This window comes from Lissotriton vulgaris, unplaced genomic scaffold (assembly GCF_964263255.1).
Source record: "Lissotriton vulgaris unplaced genomic scaffold, aLisVul1.2 SCAFFOLD_260, whole genome shotgun sequence".
NCBI lineage: Eukaryota > Metazoa > Chordata > Amphibia > Caudata > Salamandridae > Lissotriton > Lissotriton vulgaris.
Genome location: NW_028246903.1, coordinates 1246776 through 1265406, shown reverse-complemented (window position 1 = coordinate 1265406; position 18631 = coordinate 1246776). Strand labels below are relative to the sequence as shown.

At 42.5% G+C, this 18631-nt stretch overlaps 1 protein-coding gene across 2 annotated transcripts in view; it reads left to right on the top strand.

Annotated features, from left to right (window-relative positions):
- LOC147665698 (hepatocyte nuclear factor 4-alpha-like) overlaps nt 1-18631 on the top strand; it is an 85675-nt gene that overhangs the window by 13832 nt on the left and 53212 nt on the right. For both annotated transcript variants that reach the window (XM_086949589.1, XM_086949588.1), the window contains exon 2: nt 11912-12086. In XM_086949589.1, coding sequence (XP_086805715.1) covers nt 11912-12086 — 175 coding nt within the window. The remainder of the gene's footprint in view (nt 1-11911; nt 12087-18631) is intronic.

The window sequence follows — 18631 nt, the reverse complement described above, 5'->3', positions numbered from 1 at the left end:
TTTTATTAAGGGTGCGAAGGTCGGCACATAGCCTGACCTCACCGTTCTTCTTACGAACGATAACAATGGGTGAAACCCATTCGGAGGAATCCGAAGGTGCAATTATGCCATCCTTTTTGAGGGAGGTGAGCACAGATTTAAGTTCGTCTCTGGCACTGATGGGAACAGGACGGACTTTATGAACAACGGGTTGTGCAGAGGCTTTAAGTTTGATTTCATGTTTAAAACCTTTGACGGTACCTGGTTGGTTGGAAAAAACATTGGGAAATTTGTCCAAAATTTGTTTGATGTCTGCCTCATGATTATCAGAAAGAAGACAAACAGAAACAAAAGGTGGAACAGGGGAATAGCCTTCAGGTGGGTCACCAACTCTAATGGGATGATCCGAACCAGGAACTAGGAAGATACCCATTTTGGCAAGATCTTGCCAGCCAACTATATTGGGACCCTTGGTTGCAATATAAATTTTTGTGATAATAGATCTCCCAAAACATTCAAGCCTATAGTTGAAGTAGCCAAGCAAAATAATATCAGATTCATTAAATGCTTTGGGACTAAGGTCAGGTTTGAGCAAAGAAATGGAATTGTTCAATTTTTCAAGAAAAAATGCTTCATTAAGAATGGTTATAGGAGATCCAGAATCTGCCATAACTGTAACTTCGATGTTCCCAAACAGTGCAGAGCAATAAGGACCTTTAACCAAATTAGAGGTATCAATGAAGTTGCAATGGATAGATACAACCATGTCTTGAAATTCATCATACAATCATCCAAATCAGGACATACAATACTATTTACAGAGGGTCTGGATGATCTCTTGACAGATTTGCACATACCGTGGAAATGACCTAATTTTTTACATAAGACACATCTTTTTCCTGAAGCAGGACAAGAAGGGTTGTTGCCAATATGTGACTTAGAACCACACCTGTAACAATAAGGATTAGGGTTAGGTTTCTTTTGAAATGTTCTAACAGACCTATTAGTGTTAACTACACTAATTGAAGTGGCATTGTCATATGAAGGAGAGTGAAGAGAAGAATGAGCTTGGTCTTTTTGCAGAGCATTAGAGGTGGTGATGGATCTTTCAATGCTTTTGGCAATGTCAATAGTTTCTTGAAGTGTAGGCTTCTTGCAGCTCAAAAGGCGTTGTTGGATCTTTTTTGAAAAACACGCAAAAACAAATTGATCCCGAATGTAAATGTCGGGATTAGACTCAAATTCGCAAGTAGAAGCCAAGATCCTTAACTGAGCAATGTATTCCTCAATGGACTCATCTTCTCATTGTCTCCTTTTAAAGAAGTTATGTCTCTCAAGCATTTCATTAGGTTCTTCACCATAATGTCTTGCGAGTCTAGATAAGGCTTCCTTATACTCATCCCAATTATCACCAGCATCTCCAGAGGGAGGAGAAGATCTGGGAAGGTTCTCAAAAGTGTGTTGCGCAGCAACGCCCAAGCAACCATATAAAATGGCAACTTTCCTCTCAGGAGTGAACTTGACTGCATCAATTGCCACAATATGGTTGGCAAAAGCTCTAACCCATTGACGCCAAGGAATAGTAGGTTTTCCAGGGAGTTGAAGAAAGGGTGGGGGTTGAGCAAATTGCTGAGCAGAAGCCATTTAAATAAAATGAAAAGTATCACAGTAATGGTTGAAAATGTGCTCAATAAATAATAAGCATGAGTGAAGCTTATAGTAACAGTTGAAATGCAGGCAGGGGTGTGCCTGTCACCGAAGGAGTAAAAACAAAATTAATAAGTTTGTTAAATGTGATAAATAATGTTGTAGAAATACCAGTATTTGACTCCACAGTATCAATAAATGCGAAGAGAACGAAGAGAAGGTCGCGCTGTGGCGTCAGGAATCAGGAAACTGACTCGGTGTGGAAAACAGCGCAGAAGGTATTGTTGTGGGCAGCTGTAGCTAGGCAACGAGCTAAAATGGCCGCCGTGCGCAAGCGTGCTGACGTCAGGGCGTGATGAGGAGGAGCGCTGGAGCATCGAGGACGTAAGCGTCAAGTGCGCGTAGAAACTGATGACGCGCTGGGACAATGACGCTGAAGGATGCGTAGTACTCACTGAATGAAGCGCGAGCCTCCAAGGCAACCGTCACCATCTGCAGCCGTCACGCTGGGAAATGGAGGAAGATCAGTTCAAAAAACAGCTTCCGTCGACTTGAAGAGCAGGAAGATGAGACGGGATGCCAACAAGTAGATAAGCACCTGGTAGGAGGGCGGGCATCGAGGGAGTGGGCCGAGTACTTCCTGGTGGGTGTTTGAAGATGGTAGGTTCGGGACCCGCTCTTCGCCAAATGAAATAAGAGTATTTCTGGCAAGAGTTGCAGGTTCAAGTCTTCTTTATTTAGTAAGTGGAAACACCCACAGGGAGAAACCGCCGCTCGTTTCCAGGACTCCGGGCAACTGACTAGCGTTGCCCAGAGCGCTAGAACAGAACGGAGGAGTGGAACGTAAACAAGAGAAAGCAATCCCTCGTGCTGGGCACAGCACGAGGGAAGGTATATACTACAAAGACAAGTATATAAGCTCACTTTTCAGAGGGTGTGGCAGGGGGGCTGAAAGGTCCAGTCCTAATTAGTAGTGGTTTCGAAGGGGTTATTGTTAGCACAAATCTGGCACAGGTAATGGCGATCCTACTGCGGCTGTCATTCAGTTAATTGAGGCTGGTGGTGTAATAAGCCAGGGTCGGACTGGAAACTAGAAGCTGCCCTTCAAAAATGCTCTAACCATTCCCTCTCATTTCCTCATTTACTTCCTTCACTCTTTTTCTTTCCATCCATTTATTTACTCTTGCTTTTCTCACTCTTCTCACTCTTACCTTTCTCTCTCTCACTCTCCTTCTATCTTTCTTTCTTTCTTTTTTCTTTCTTTCTTTCTTTCTCTTTCTTTCTTTCTTTCTTTCTTTCTTTCTTTCTTTCTTTCTTTTTTTCTTTCTTACTTTCTTTCTCATCTTTTGAACCCCCTGTGCCGGCTTCAATTAACCTCAGGGAGCTGGGGAAAGTGACAGTGGTGCCAGAAGGCTGGGCTTTCAAGATCAGACTCCAATGGCTCCTGCCCACGGGGGAAATGCCCGGTGGAAAAAAAAGAAATATAACACCGTGATTTTGTCGGAATTATATAATATCAATTAACCATTCATAAAGAGGCTTAAGGAAGTCCTCCTCATTTCAGTTGGTGAATGAATGACAAGCACACACCAACATCAACCTGTTCACAAGTGAAAATTCTACTGAATCAAATATCACACATAATATACATATTTGCTTAGTGGGAGTGACAAATGTTGATTTTATGAGTGCAATGCTTTGAGAACGCTGTGTTAAAATACAAGAAACAAATAGCCTGGTTCTGCTTAATACAATCTAGAGATGCAATCAGTAAACATTCAATTCAAAGTTTTGCAAATTCATAGATTAAACAGTACAGGCATATAATGATATATGCGTCAATGTTTGACATGTGGTGGTTTGAAATATTGAATTGGATCTTCATCAGGGCAAAGAGAAATGGACACACCACCCGGGGCCCATTATTCTGAGACCATCAAAAGGTAACTAGTTGCCAAAAAAAGATTCTATGCTGGGCTAAACAGGGACCCAATACTTCACAATAGCTGTCTTTTAGGTGCCCAAGAGGGAAAATGCTAGTATTAGGATCAAGAACCTCCATGACACTCTTGCCCTTCTGCAGATCAAATGAAGAGCCCACAGGGGAAGTGCCTGATGAAAAAAAATGGCCAGTCCAGGTTTGTTCGTCAATGAGGAGAACCTGAAATAATTTTAGATGGTGTCTGCCAAGGATTTAAGGTCAGAATATCATATACAGAAATATAAATAATGGAATATGATGTGTGTAAAATAATTCCTCGTGCTTTTCATTGTAAGGAGGCCATGGGGGGGGGGGGCGGAATTATACAACAAACAGCAAAAATCGTGGTAACAGATACATACTGATCTGAGCAGAGCCAAATCCCACTCTGTATACAGTTTAAAGAATTTGTGAAAACATGTCAGGCTGGCATCTAAAGCTGTCTGTGCCAGACATAAACCGTTATGCATACAATCAGATGCCGAGGGGAAAGCCCAAACCTCATATCCGAAATGCTTTTACTTAACTTACTTACAAGTGGACAGGAGAGGTCAGGCAGGGGCTGCTAGAAGTCAAGGAGAGGGTGGCATGCAGAAGGTAGAAATGACCACGAAAGAACAGGAGAGGCCCTGAGAGGAATTATGGATGATAATATTGCAGAGAGCATGGACTAGCCTAATCCATGAGAAATTGAATTACTTTGCTGCAGAACGCGTGACTAGAAAGTACATTTGAACGATGTTGCCTTGCTTTATGTCTATGGGAGGGGCATTTATTGAACAATAGGCTAACTACAATAAAGGCCATGAGGTGGATTGATTTTCTGCCACCTTATTGTCAACACTACAAAGAACATCGCAAATGTCTTGTGTGTAAGGATCAAAAACCTCCAATGAGATTTTGTCCTATTTTGTTTTATTTTACTGTAATTATTTTATGTATCGCACCAATGGCATGATGTGAGAGCAGTGCAACTTACAGAGAGCAACAATAACAACGCATAAACCACATCAACATAACGGTATTTTACCATGATAGCATGTTATGAACCCCAATGTACCCCAATCTAGGCCTAGTTAGCTACACAACTTTTTACCTACATTTGTCTTACCTTGCTCTGCGTAACGGTTCTAAACACTGACCTTTTATCCAGTTATGTGCTAAATAAATGTTGATCGGTTTCCTTGAATTTAGCCTAATTTAATATGCATAAGGATTCTTAGAAAGATTCAGCACAATAAGTACATAACAGCATTACCATGCTCTGTCTAAAAGTCAAGTTCATCTTCATCTTAGGGCGAAATAACTACTTTGAATAATTGCAGGTATTGTTCTCGGCTCATTTACATAATCATACTCACCACATATCGATTGTGTAAGGAACCCTGACGCTATCTTTATGGTATTAAAGAGCCATACCTACGATAGAGAGAGGAGAAGCTTCCACACTGACACAAGACACTGGGGTCCCGCCCTGCACAAGCTACAACATGCAGATACCTGACATCCCCTGCGGGGTGTCCAACTCGAGACCAAGACGAGGTCCTTAACTCTCTCCCACCAGGTAATGGGGTTGGCTCTTTCTTAGTCGAAACCCCCCACATACATGCTAGGTACATTAATGTACACTTAGGGTCTGCATAGTAGGATTATGTTTGTTTACTCTCATGTCTTTATGCCTGCATATATTCACTGTTTTAGCACCATGGTAGAATTTTACCTTTTATTTACACTGTTGTTGCTTGTTATCTTATACATCTGTTTCTGTCTGATGATTGTCACAGCAAACATGTTTTATACCCCCTTTGACGCTGATGACGAGCTCAGCTCGTCATGAAGTACACCTCTCGTACGATCATGACGAGCTGAGCTGGTCATGAACCGCGGGATTTTTAAATCTTCTGCGCACAGCGGAAAAATGTGCAGCACCGATAGTGATACTAGAATGACGCTGGTTCAATAAATGCTTTTTGAAAATGTCCTCATTGTTTATTCTGTGAATCTCTTAGACTAAGTGAGCACATTTGACTGAACAAAAAGTGCTGCACTGTTTCCACAATCCCTGAAGGATCAAGGGTTGTCATGTTCGATAGTTGCCAGAAACTATTTGCTCCTTGGTAAAGTTAGGGGGCTGATGGTGACTCTGTGAGCTAACTGGTCTAAAGGTTAAAATACTATTTGTGGGTGTCTTGAATCAGTCTGGACACAAATCCCTTAGTTTATGTTGTCTAAACACGCAGATCCTATGTAGATTTGTAGGAACTACACGAAAAGCATAAATGACAGAGGAGAAAGAAGGGAAACAATTCATTGATTACTAATTTAAAATAAATAAATGTCAGCATAATATTAATGTAAAAAGTCTTTTGCAAATGTCACACTGTCACTGGAAAAGTAAAAGGATGAACCAGAAAACCTACCACACCTTAAATACTCAATACATTGCCATTATATAACTTATGCCAACCCATCATTAATGGCATCACGGATGCCAACTTGTATAACCTCCTCTATGCATACTGGTAGCAGTAGCATTAGACAGGAAAGCATTTCCATAACTTAAGCACCTTGCCAAGTGAGACAGAATAGGAAGGATCCCGTGAAGGTTTCCATCACATCTATGCGTCACATGCTGGATGTTACAGGAAAGGTAACACATTTCATTTCTCTTTAATTGGTTCTCCCCTGCATTTTTTACTGTTTCATGAAGGGGAGATGTTATTGCACATTCTCACCTCATGGGAGAATAAGAACTGTGGTAAAAAAACACCTAACGGTGCTATTCCCTCCACTTTTTAAGTTATGTAACGTCAGAGATGCAAGATGACACAGTACCAGTTTCCACAATGCCCTCTAGGACCACCTTACTCTTTCTGGTTGTTCCAACTAACATATATTACCGGGTCCCATATTTCCCAAGTTTGCTTTGCCTGCTTTGCGTATTTCCATACTATCCTGTTCCTCCGTGTTATTAGTTTCTATGATGGCTCCTTTTGCCACTCATGCCCCTAGTGTATTTGATTTTCTTTTTCCACTCCTCACTGTTTTCAAGCCCTGACAGGGTACCACTAGTTTTTTTGTCACCTCATCCACTCCAACTCAGCAGAGGTTTACCTCTGGCAGGACTTGGCTGCTCTAAGATTGTCCACCCTGGTGGCTGCTACCCCTCTCACAGACCCTCTCTGCTCAGATAACACAGAATATCACTAGGTATCACCTGCCTTTCCCCTTCTCTTAAAACGTTTTTTTTTTAATTCCAAGGAATACTGCGCATGTATTCTTAAGGTTTCACTTAATTTCCTGCCCGATGACAGGGTGGTGTTGCCATGTCCCACTTAAGCTTGGATCAAGTCATAGTTCATATGCCCTTTTTATTTGCCACCCTTTTCCTCCTGTTGCGTTCTAGTGTAGTTTCTTACAAAGTATGGCATGATTATTGAGTTCAATGATGCAACATGTAGCAACACCTTTTCTATCACCCCCAAAAACCTCTTGTTCTCCCTGTGGTTTGTGCCTCAATGTTGCTTCCATCATCTTTGTATAATCATAGCCATTAAAAGTTCACTCTCAGCAGATAACTTAATAAATGACCCGGAAAATCCAGGCTAACCTTCTTCCAAGATTTCACTAACTACTCCACCTGCAGAACTAACAGACTCTGCATCTGTGATCATGTATTACAATTTTTGCAAACCACAGAATCAGCTACAATTTCCAGGACTGGGCCAGTGTCGTAAAGAAACTTGAAGGAGCCTCCTTGGAAAGTACATGGTGGGGGCCAATGCATGCTCCAGACCCATTCAGGAACTCTCAGGCCCACCCGTGCACAGTGCCGAAGGGAGACCAGTGGAGCTCACCCCGCCCCCGCACCACAGTGGCTGCGAGGGCTATTGTTACGACACTGGACTGTTCCATAATGCTATCATTTTCATCCCAAGATGTCGACAATCGTTCAAGAGAATCTTCTGCTTACGGCCTTTAGTTGCAGTTACAGGATAATTCTGTTCTACTCTGGCCCTGGTGCAGATTCCCTTGTCCTGGACAAAGAAGGTTAAAGTTTATCCTCTATAATATGCACTTAAATTCAATTAAAAAGCGAATCCTTCATTAAGTCCTCACCCATGTCTCCGCCTTTATCATATCACGTGCTGCCGTTGTCACACCACCCACACACCACAACCGGTGCCATCAGCTTTTCCACACTGACCAACACTGATCAAGACAAAGCCTGCACTGGTACATTTTGTTATCCCTGGAGATGCTCCTCCACAAAGTGATGTTCAAACCTTAAGTGGCATTTTTGCTCCTCCACTTCCAAAAAGTTGCACATTGGAGCACATACATTTGGGTTCTGCCCTCATATTTGGGCTGTCAGCATTCAATAGCCTGGTCCGTGGTTTCCCCGGGATCTGCCTCTATGTTTCAACCACTTGAAAGCTTCTTGGTGTCTTGCAAGATATGTCAAGCATGTTCTGGCTGGCATGTTGGATGCTGTTACCTACTGAGACAATGATCCTTTGCTCCAGCAAGTGCTATGTACAGTACAGATGACTTGAACTTGATTATTGAAAGAACTGACAGCCACCAGAAAACTTTTGGGGCATGTTGCATGTCACCATTCTTTCAGAGAGTAAAAGGTACATTCTGACTGATTGGGTTTGTAAACTTCTTAGCCTGTCAATGAACATTTTTGGCAGTCACTTTTTTGTCACTTTATTATTGTTTTTAATAATAAAAAGCAATACAGAGGAAAGGAAGAGGGAGAAGAAAAGATTTGATATCAGCCATCCAGCAGTTGTATGATTTGTACATCAGTGTGATGCATACAATTGGCAGGACCATTTAAATGAATGTTTTTGTAATCTTACCATGCCATCCCTGGGGTTCTTTCCAGTGCCACCACAGGTCTCTTTGAAGGAGTGGGAACTCTCCCAGAGCAAGGATAGATGAAAACTGCCACTTGTGACAAATGTATTGGCTGAGGGAGCAAACAAGAGCTCTTTGTCATATAGAACTCCCAATTCCATACCTCCACAGAGAAGGGTGGAGGCATTGCCATGTTAAGAGACCATCTTAACTATAATATCTAAGACTTCAGCTCTCTCAGAACCAGAATCATACTTAGTTCCGTTAATTCAAATAAAGCTTATTTTCATCCAGAACACATGTAAGTCAGGAATCCAATGATGTTGCCTTGTTCACCTGGCTTCATTTCCAATGGATTGTAGATTTCACTGTTATGAGCAAGCATTTGAAAGTAAACATTTTTTTAACCACTTGGCTGCTAGGCGTTTTCCCGTCCTGCGCTAAAAAAACATAAATCCTATACACCATGACGAGCTGGCCTTGTCATCCGCGCACGGCAGGTAAGCGCCATGACGAGCCCAGCTCGTCATTAGCCTCGAAGGGGTTAAAGCTGCTTCAGAGAAAGCAAGTCAATATTTTAGTTTTGCAGTCTTTACAGTGATGATGTTTGAGTAATTCTAATGGCATCCTACCTTTAGACAACTCAGTTTTCTCAAACAGTATTGTTGACTGCTTCTGAGAGGGAAGACCATGATCTGATAATTAATGAACCCAGAAACAGTCAACTAATCCTTTAACCTTCACAGCAATGCACGGAAACCTGCAGGGTTTTAGGCTGCTGAGAGGACAAGGGCTTTTCCCATGTTCATCCATGATGGATTCAGTACCCTTTGCAAGCTGTCTTTCTTTCTTTCTTTCTTTCTTTCTTTCTTTCTTTCTTTCTTTCTTTCTTTCTTTCTTTCTTTCTTTCTTTCTTTCTTTCTTTCCATTTTGACAGGAGGTTGTGTGCATAGCAACATAATCACGGTCCAAAATGTCATATGCAATTGTGGTGCCAAAACAGGTGGAGGTGGTTCAGTTCTATGTGCCCTTGAAGACATCTTGTTACCACGTTTACAGGATTATACTGGGGAAGGATGACTTGGATATTGGCTGGTAATTGGCCAAGAGCTACTAGTTTACAGATGAATTCTACTAAAAATCATGATAAACATTTGTTTGAAGGGGTCAGGATTGCTGATTTCAGAATTGAGGTATTTATCTTTGTCTTGATATATGCTTTGAGTGACAATAGGAGTTCCGTCATCACATAATGGCTTAAAAGCTGCCTGTTTTAGGCACCTCTTTGTCAGGCTAATCTCATTGCCTCCTCTGTCAGTGAGTTAAATGTGGTCAATTCCCAGTGCGGTGAGAGAGGGACTAGCAAGGTGAGTGATATGTGCTGTTGGAGATGGAGTCACACATTCAGTACCTGAAGAGTTCCATGAGCTTCTATGAAGTTTTGTGGTTATACAAGGAATGAGTTACATAGATCCCAATAAAGGGTGTTATGTTCTTTGAGTTGGGGGATTGCTTAATTTCTATATGATAGCACCTCCAATACGCAATGCAGCAAATGAAGTCTTGAAAACAAAAACATTGAACCTCTCCCTATACATTAATTAACTAATGGTGATACATCCTAAGTAAGACACAACATCATTGTCCCAAACACAGAATTTCTTTTATATTTTATTGTTCAAAAGCACTGTTGCCCTATATTTTTTGTATATTTATTTATCAATAAAGCAATTCACATTTCAAATCATTATATGAAACCTTACTTATAGAACATTAATTAAATAAAACAGCCCCACTGAAACTTAACATACGCAGAATGACGATGAGACAACACAAATCCCATGCATGCCAACCATAACATACCAGTCTTATAGACAAAAACAAACAGCCAACACAATAACTTATAATTCAACAGCTAACAAAATATACAATTTATAGGTGAATTCAAAAGAACAAGCGCAGACGCGCGTTTCGGAGTGGAACTATATCCCAACAGTTCCTTCGTCAGGGCGCAGAGGGTATGATACAAGTAATGACCAGATGTAATCCAACAGTACTGGCCATATATTAAATATAGGATGAGGTTCAATGTTTTTGTTTTCAGTATTTACCCTGCCTTCCTCTCCCTTTATTTAGATACCCAGGGACCCTCTTGTTTGTTCATGCAAATGAAGTCTTGCACACCATGAACTCCCACCATTGGTGTTCCAGATTTTGGCTGATCATTTCAGTTTGACAAGCTTACCAATGTACTGTTAATCTTAGGTTTTGATGCCCTGCTTTAGCTTTCTTTTCCTATTTGTGTGTTCTGTGCATTGGGTATTTTGTGGTGGAGGTTTAACAGCAAGGCTTCATGGTGAGCTGTAGAGAGCGAGGGCATATATGTTGTGGAAGAACATGTTATAGCAGAGCATGCTCTATGACATTTTAGATAGAGCATGCCAGGGTGACTCGCTAATCAAATTAAAAAATAATAACAATAATTTCTATATGAACATTAACCATTTTTGAGAAATACTGTACTCATCAATTGTTTTGTCACAGTGAGATAGAAAATTGAGACTTAAAAGGTTGTGCGTGGCATGGCGATAATAGAGGGTTTCAGATACTTGTATAGTGATCCACCTGAACCTATATATTCTTACTAAGGCCTTCATTAGGAGTGGACCAATACATTCCAATATGATGAGTAACTCCAAAACCAAACAAATCGGAATTATACGTTTTGAGGTTTTTATAGCATCAGGTAAATAATGAGTGCAGTAAAATCCACACCGATAAGATACATTTCAGTGGGCCAAACCTGATGAAATTTGTTGGGGGAAAAATGTTGGAAAATTCCAGGGCATACATAGTTTTGTGTATTAAGCACTAAAATCTCCATGTTATGTGCCACTTTGGGGAATAGCTCATAATATGTGCTATTTATCACGCCCTATGTGTAATAAATCCATATTGGTATTTATCAGGTACATTAATGACGCACAAAAATCCAAGCCATACCTAATGAGGGCCTTAATGTAATGTGTCTTGCATGGCACAATGCCTTGTTCTTTGATATGAAATTAGAAGTGAATTGGACAGGTGATCTGAAATTACTAGGAGACTTGGTTCCACATAAGGTTTGGACCTACAATTATGATGACCAATCTAAATAAAGGATATGATCATCCTCCTAATGTGCATATCCATTGAATACCCGGTTGTTCACGCCATGCACTGGGTAGCATGTGCCTGGAAAATATGCATGTGTCTTAAGTCATTACAGAATGTGTGCACAGTTCTAGAAAATTATAAAGGTGCAACAATACAAATCTGTGGTAGGGAAATTTGGATGTATCATCTGCCGATATATGTCTTATTGGAACTGTATGCTAGAGAAGAGAGCAATCTCCTACCCAAGTGTATAAGCATCCTATTATTTTCTATCATTTATAGATACTTCACCATCTGAAGCAGCACATATCAACAACTCAAACAACATTGGCATCAGCTCACTATGCGCAATATGCGGAGACCGGGCCACTGGCAAACATTACGGCGCAGCGAGCTGCGATGGTTGCAAAGGTTTCTTCAGAAGAAGTGTAAGGAAAAATCACATGTATTCCTGCAGGTAAGATGACATGTTAAAATGTGTTATTAATTATTCTGATATTACTTAACCCCTTGGCTGTGGCGGTAATTCCACCGCAGCGCTAGGGGGGAGGGGGGCCACGTGGCGCCGCCATGCTCGTGACAGAACCACTCCATCACGAGCCACGGGCGCGCTGTGCTTGTGCCGGAGTGGTTCCGTCACGGCCCGCCCGCTCAATAGAATGCTCAGCGCAGGCGCGAAATCGCTGCCACGCAGGCGTGGCGGCCGGGCCGTGACGGAACCACTCCGTCATTAGCATAGCGCGTCCGTGGCTGGTGATGGAGTGGTCCCATTACCAGCACACAAAGGGTTAAGGGCACACAAAGGGTACCTTACCACAAATGGTCCAGGGAGAACTAGGGTGACCACCTCCATCACTGTTGTTGCAGTCACCAGCTCCAGTCCTGGACTTTTGAGTGTTCATCTAATGCTTTCTATACATTGTAACCTTGTTTGGCTTCCAATGAACTAATTCAATGAGCACGCCTGCAAACAATGATTTGTAGATGAAAAGCGTTGAAGAGTGCCCCTTATGCCCTAAAGCAGTGACTCTCAAAGTATGGCCCTGGGGCCGCATTCGGCCCTCCTGACCTTTACATGCGGCCCCCTGATCAACAGCAGCACTGGGCTAATGTTACTGACTCAGCACTAACATAAAAAAATATGTTAAATAAGCCAACAAGCATTTATTTAAAGGTTAATTGAAATTCCAGAAAGGAAGTTACTTTAGTAACACCATCATTTATTAAAAGATCTTGCTGTAAAAGTATGATCAAGTCTGTTAATATTTTGTTAACATGCAGAACCGTTTCACTGTAGTACATCAGATTATCCGTGCATTGAGAAGTATTGTTTTCTAAAGTGATTGTTTTCAAACGTGAATTGACAAACATTCATTCTTCCCCAGACCTTGATAATGGCAACAGTGCACGAAGAGGCAAGTCAGTTATCAAGTGCACCTTTGGGGGGCTGGGGTTTCTATTATGCATAAACAACATATTTATTAAATCAAACTCTGGAGAAAGCTTTGTATAGCCCACATCCTGAAGTCATGTATGTCGAGGTCCTTATCTGCTAATGAAGAAAAAGAAGAGAAAGTGAAATAAAATGATTACCTGGGATCACATAGTTTGGTTAAGTGGAGAAGCCAGGATTAATCTCACGTTTTTGGTTTTACGTTGTGCAATTCTGACACGAGATATATATGCCTAGCTTCCCTTACACCCACCTTACTAGAAACTCCTCCCCAAACCGCCACCTTGCTGCTATCAATGCAGCCCTCGCCTCGGTCATATCACAGACCAAATTTGCTGTCCCTGAGAAGATGTTTGTGAGTGCCCCATGGCCTAGAGTAAACTATACAGCTGACACATCAGATTAAAAAGGTGCAAGACGTTTTTGAACTTAGAGGATATTAGTTGGACTTGTATGTGGGATCTATGTAGAGGTCAAACAATCAACGATGTAACACCATCAGAATCATTATGGAGCACGGTGATTGGCAGGCGACCTTGCCGCCATTTTCAGTTGTAAATGTAAATGTGGGTGTACTTGTAAAGCGCACTGCGACTCCATGGAGTATCCTGGCACTGAAGACCGCTGGGGAACCCATCCTGGTTTTCCCTGTGAGATGGTCCCTTTCTGGGTATCTCCAAGGTGCAACCAGGCATCCCCGGCATCTGTGGGGGGCCGTTGTAGAGATGAGGCAAGCTTAATGCCCAGAGTTGCCGAGTGTGTTCCCTGGTTAGAGTAGGCACAGAGGCGAGAATTATCGAGTCCGTTTTGACACTGGTCCACGACCCTGCCGCATCAGGAATTGAACCCTGGTCCCGAGCCGTTCTCTGCTTACGGGTCTGCCCCCTCTAACCAGTGAGCCACACCACTTCCACCATTTCCTTGCCACACATTACTTATTGAACAATAATTTATTTGTTCCCATATACGTCATGAAATGCGTGGGGTCAAATAATGACAGAGTGGTATGTAAATACTCTACAGAGTACTGAGGAAATAATAATTTAGGAAGGACCGCCTTGCAGAGCAGAAATAGCAGTGGGTCATCAGATGCAGATCTGGTTTACTGTCAATGAGCGTAACCATGCCAGCTTTGCCTGCATTCATAAGGAGGAGTACTTTAACGTTGGTAAAGGGCACATCTGTAGAGGTGTATACACTCCATAGGTTCATGCCATGAAATAAACCACAGTGACAATAAATATGCATTTAGAAGACTTATTCTAATTATTGTGCAGATACATGAAAAGAAATTGTCACAGATCATTAGATGCTATGCTTGGAATAAACACATTTTCAGTCATTTGTGTTTCTTATCTGCGTTTCCACACATAAAATCAAGAAAATTCTAAATTAGCACATACATACTCATCGTGCCTTTAAAAAATCCAGAAAATGTATTTCTAAACATACTTCATATTAGGCTGATCCATAAATACATGCTTCTTCATACTATTGCAAAATCCTACAAGCATGGCCGGAATAATATCCTGAACTTTGAAATCACTTGAGTTCAGTTAAGTGTATGATGACTTACCTTAAACAGGAAGTGTGAGCTTTCATATGCACCTCATAGCTTGATTGACAATTTCTATACTTGGTTGTATTACAGTGGCGTCTCCTACGCTAAGGTGGGGTAGCGTTGCCTCACTGCTATTTAATCTGTGCTCAAAAGAAAAAGAAAATTATAGTAACAGGACGTTAATATCATTTTATTTTTCTACGCGGCACTCAGAGCCAGATGGGGGCAGGGCTGGGCTCAGTAACGCCAAGAAGAGTGAGGAGTGGTTTGCACTCCTCTAAGTGCACATGACAGTTTGGCAGGCTCTCTGGGGCTGGCCAAACCACCATGCGCACTTTGCATGTTCTCCATTGGGCTGTGTTGCACAGCTCTATGGAGAACATGCCCAGCCTCCCCAGGCACTGAGAGTCCAAACATGATAATCAGACCAATCAGGATGCTGCTTCTGCACCATCCTGATTGGCTGGAGGAGCCCAGAAGCCTGAGTGCTTCCGGTGCTGTAGCAGACCCGAAGAGGACAGAGGAGAGGCGGCGTGGTGGCCTTCCCCACCAACCCCATTCCGAGGCAGCTACCACTGTTGTATCATCCTTTGGCCAAATCCTTGAAAAAGACAAAACTTAAATTGTAAATGACAATCATAGTAAGGGACCTGAGCCTAATTGGTTCTACTTCTTGAACAACGCAACATATACATTTAAGCTACAGCCTGCATTTGAAAGGGGGTTAGAGGCCCCTCTGCGGGAGGGTGCCGTGAGTGACTGCACCTGCCTGCAGGGGGATACATAGTGGTCAATAGAACTCATTTCCCCTTCCAAGGGGTGCACTCGGTGGTTGGTGATCAAACCTCTATGGAGTTCATAGCTAATGTGCCTATGGTGGATTCTTTGCCTCTGAAATCGCACCCTTAAAACAGCACAGGGCCAGCTCCATGGAAATAAGGGAAATACCCCCTTTGAGGTCATAGCAGTGAAACGAGCGGCGGCACAAGCATTTGCAGTAACGTCTGTAATATCAAAGTGTCCCAGGGGTGCAAAAAGTAGGGTGCACATGTTTGTCGCAGTTTTGACACACTTTTGATAAAACAAGCTCGGAAGTCCATTTTCACCTATAACATTTCAATTTTCTTTGTAGTACAATACAAAACAATGCAAAGGCATAAAAAGTTATTTTAACCCCACCTTCTCATGAAGATTCGGAATAACTCATCAGTTAACTCTTCACACTAATTCCTCTACTCGGAATAGAATTCCATTAAACTTAACCCTGTAACTTAGACAGTTGACTATTAGACTATTAAAGTCAAAGTCAAAGTCAAAGTCAAAAAGTCTTGTATAGTGCAACATATCACGTTAGTTCTCAAGGCGCTTGCAGACAGATCGACACACCTAGGTTCTTAAATCGCATCAATGGGTGAACAGCCAAGTTTTTAATTCTCTGCGGAAGGGCAGGTTGTCTGGAATGGACAAAATGTATGATGGAAGCTTACTCCAGAAATGGGGGACAAGATAGGAAAAGGAGCGGCCACCGTTTCTCACAGTGCGCATCCGTAAAGGAGTTAAAAGAAGTTTAGAACTTGATCTCAGAGTTCTGGCTGGCTGATATTTTGCAATTTTTTTCCTAGATAAATGTGTGATAAATGCTTTTGTGTGCGAGGCAAAGAATTTTATATTGACCCCCTCAACCTAATTGGCAGCCAATGGAGGGCTTTTAGGTTGGAACAAGACGATGATCTTGAGGGTTGGTGCAGAATTAGTCTGGCTGCGGTGTTCTGAAGGGATTCAGAAAAGGGGGTGGTGATGAACAGAGTGTCTGAATTAAGCAGACCACTCTTACCCAGTCCAAAGATCAGGGCTTGATCCATCACCGTTATTTATCTCACTGCCCCATCCCAGCTCAGAACCTGGCTATATGCAAATCAGTCTGTCCCTGGCCCAGTGCATCATGGGAACAGGGCAGACTAAACTACCAAGCCAATTCTTCACCAGAAAGGAGACAAGCTACCGGGGACCGGTTTCTGGCATTTCAGCCGTCTTCGGCCCGGCTTGCTTGAATCCTGATGGAGCAGTGAGAAAGGGACTCATGTCTGAGTATACCCTGCCACACCTATAGTGGCCAAAAACGATTCAGAAAAGGGGGTGGTGATGAACAGAGTGTCTGAATTAAGCAGACCACTCTTACCCAGTCCAAAGATCAGGGCTTGATCCATCACCGTTATTTATCTCACTGCCCCATCCCAGCTCAGAACCTGGCTATATGCAAATCAGGCTGTCCCTGGCCCAGTGCATCATGGGAACAGGGCAGACTAAACTACCAAGCCAATTCTTCACCAGAAAGGAGACAAGCTACCGGGGACCGGTTTCTGGCATTTCAGCCGTCTTCGGCCCGGCTTGCTTGAATCCTGATGGAGCAGTGAGAAAGGGACTCATGTCTGAGTATACCCTGCCACACCTATAGTGGCCAAAAACGATTCAGAAAAGGGGGTGGTGATGAACAGAGTGTCTGAATTAAGCAGACCACTCTTACCCAGTCCAAAGATCAGGGCTGGATCCATCACCGTTATTTATCTCACTGCCCCATCCCAGCTCAGAACCTGGCTATATGCAAATCAGTCTGTCCCTGGCCCAGTGCATCATGGGAACAGGGCAGACTAGACTACCAAGCCATTTCTTCACCAGAAAGGAGACAAGCTACCGGGGACCGGTTTCTGGCATTTCAGCCGTCTTCGGCCCGGCTTGCTTGAATCCTGATGGAGCAGTGAGAAAGGGACTCATGTCTGAGTATACCCTGCCACACCTGAAGGGCCTGTAATTTGGAGTTGAGGTCATTATTGATGGAGGCCAGTAAGGCATTGCCGTAGTCTGTTCGACTAATGATTAGGCCCTGTACGAGTGGCTTATGGGTTTCAATTGGTAACCATTTGAAGATCTTCCGTAATTTCCGTAGAATGCCATAACAGGTGCCCAGTACACGGTTAACATGTGCTTTCATCGAAAGCTTGTTGTCAATGGTGATCCCCAAGTTGCAGATAGTTAGTTTTGGAGAAGGACAGGGGCACAGTGCCTGGGGCCACCAGCCACTAGACCAATGATCTTCAGCCCTGCCGAACAGAATGATCTCGGTTTTGCTGTTCAACTGAAGTTTATTTTGACCCATCCAGTTGTCGATGTGGTTCATGCAGTTCTTGAACCGGATTATAGTATCCGCAGGGTCAGGGCCGAAGGTGACCATCAACTGGGTATCATCAGCATGTGATATGGTTTCAAGGCTGAAGGATCTGATTATCTTAGCCAGGGGAGTAACATAAAGATTGAAGAGCATAGGGCTAAAGATAGACCCCTGCGGTACTCCAATACATACTGACCTACTACACGCAGCCATCGAACCTAGATGCACAGTGGTAGAACGATCTTTTAGATAATTGTTGAACCAGTCCAGGGCCTTCCCTTGGACCCCCATCTCCCAGAGTCGCTGTAACAAAATGTCATGGGAGATGGTGTCAAAAGCAGCCGACAGGTCCAACAGAACCAGAATAGCAAATTCCTTATTATCTAAGGCATAATTCTATGTAGTGCAAAATCTCTCAGAAACATTTTCAAAGCTTGTGTGAGTTCCAAATTCTGCTGCTTGGCTAATCTCTCACACTTGATGACATAAACATACATCACACACATGACTAAAGTTTAGGATTCTCACCATAGTCTGTTATTCACTTGTTATGGAACACTGTGCTATACTTTCAAAATGTAGAAAAACAATTTGCCTTCCAGATCTCTCTAATGAACTGCAGAGATCAAAAAGTATTGGTCCTAAGCAAGAAATGCTTAGCTGCTTGTCACCACAGCACCCAAAAGGCCTTGCGTGTCTTCATACTCCTTTCTACAAGAAATACAATTTTGTATATAGATATAAACATCTTCAATGTATATGAGATAAAGTACCCTCTGACATAAATTATAAGGCTATTACAAATCACAGTGGAATTCCATG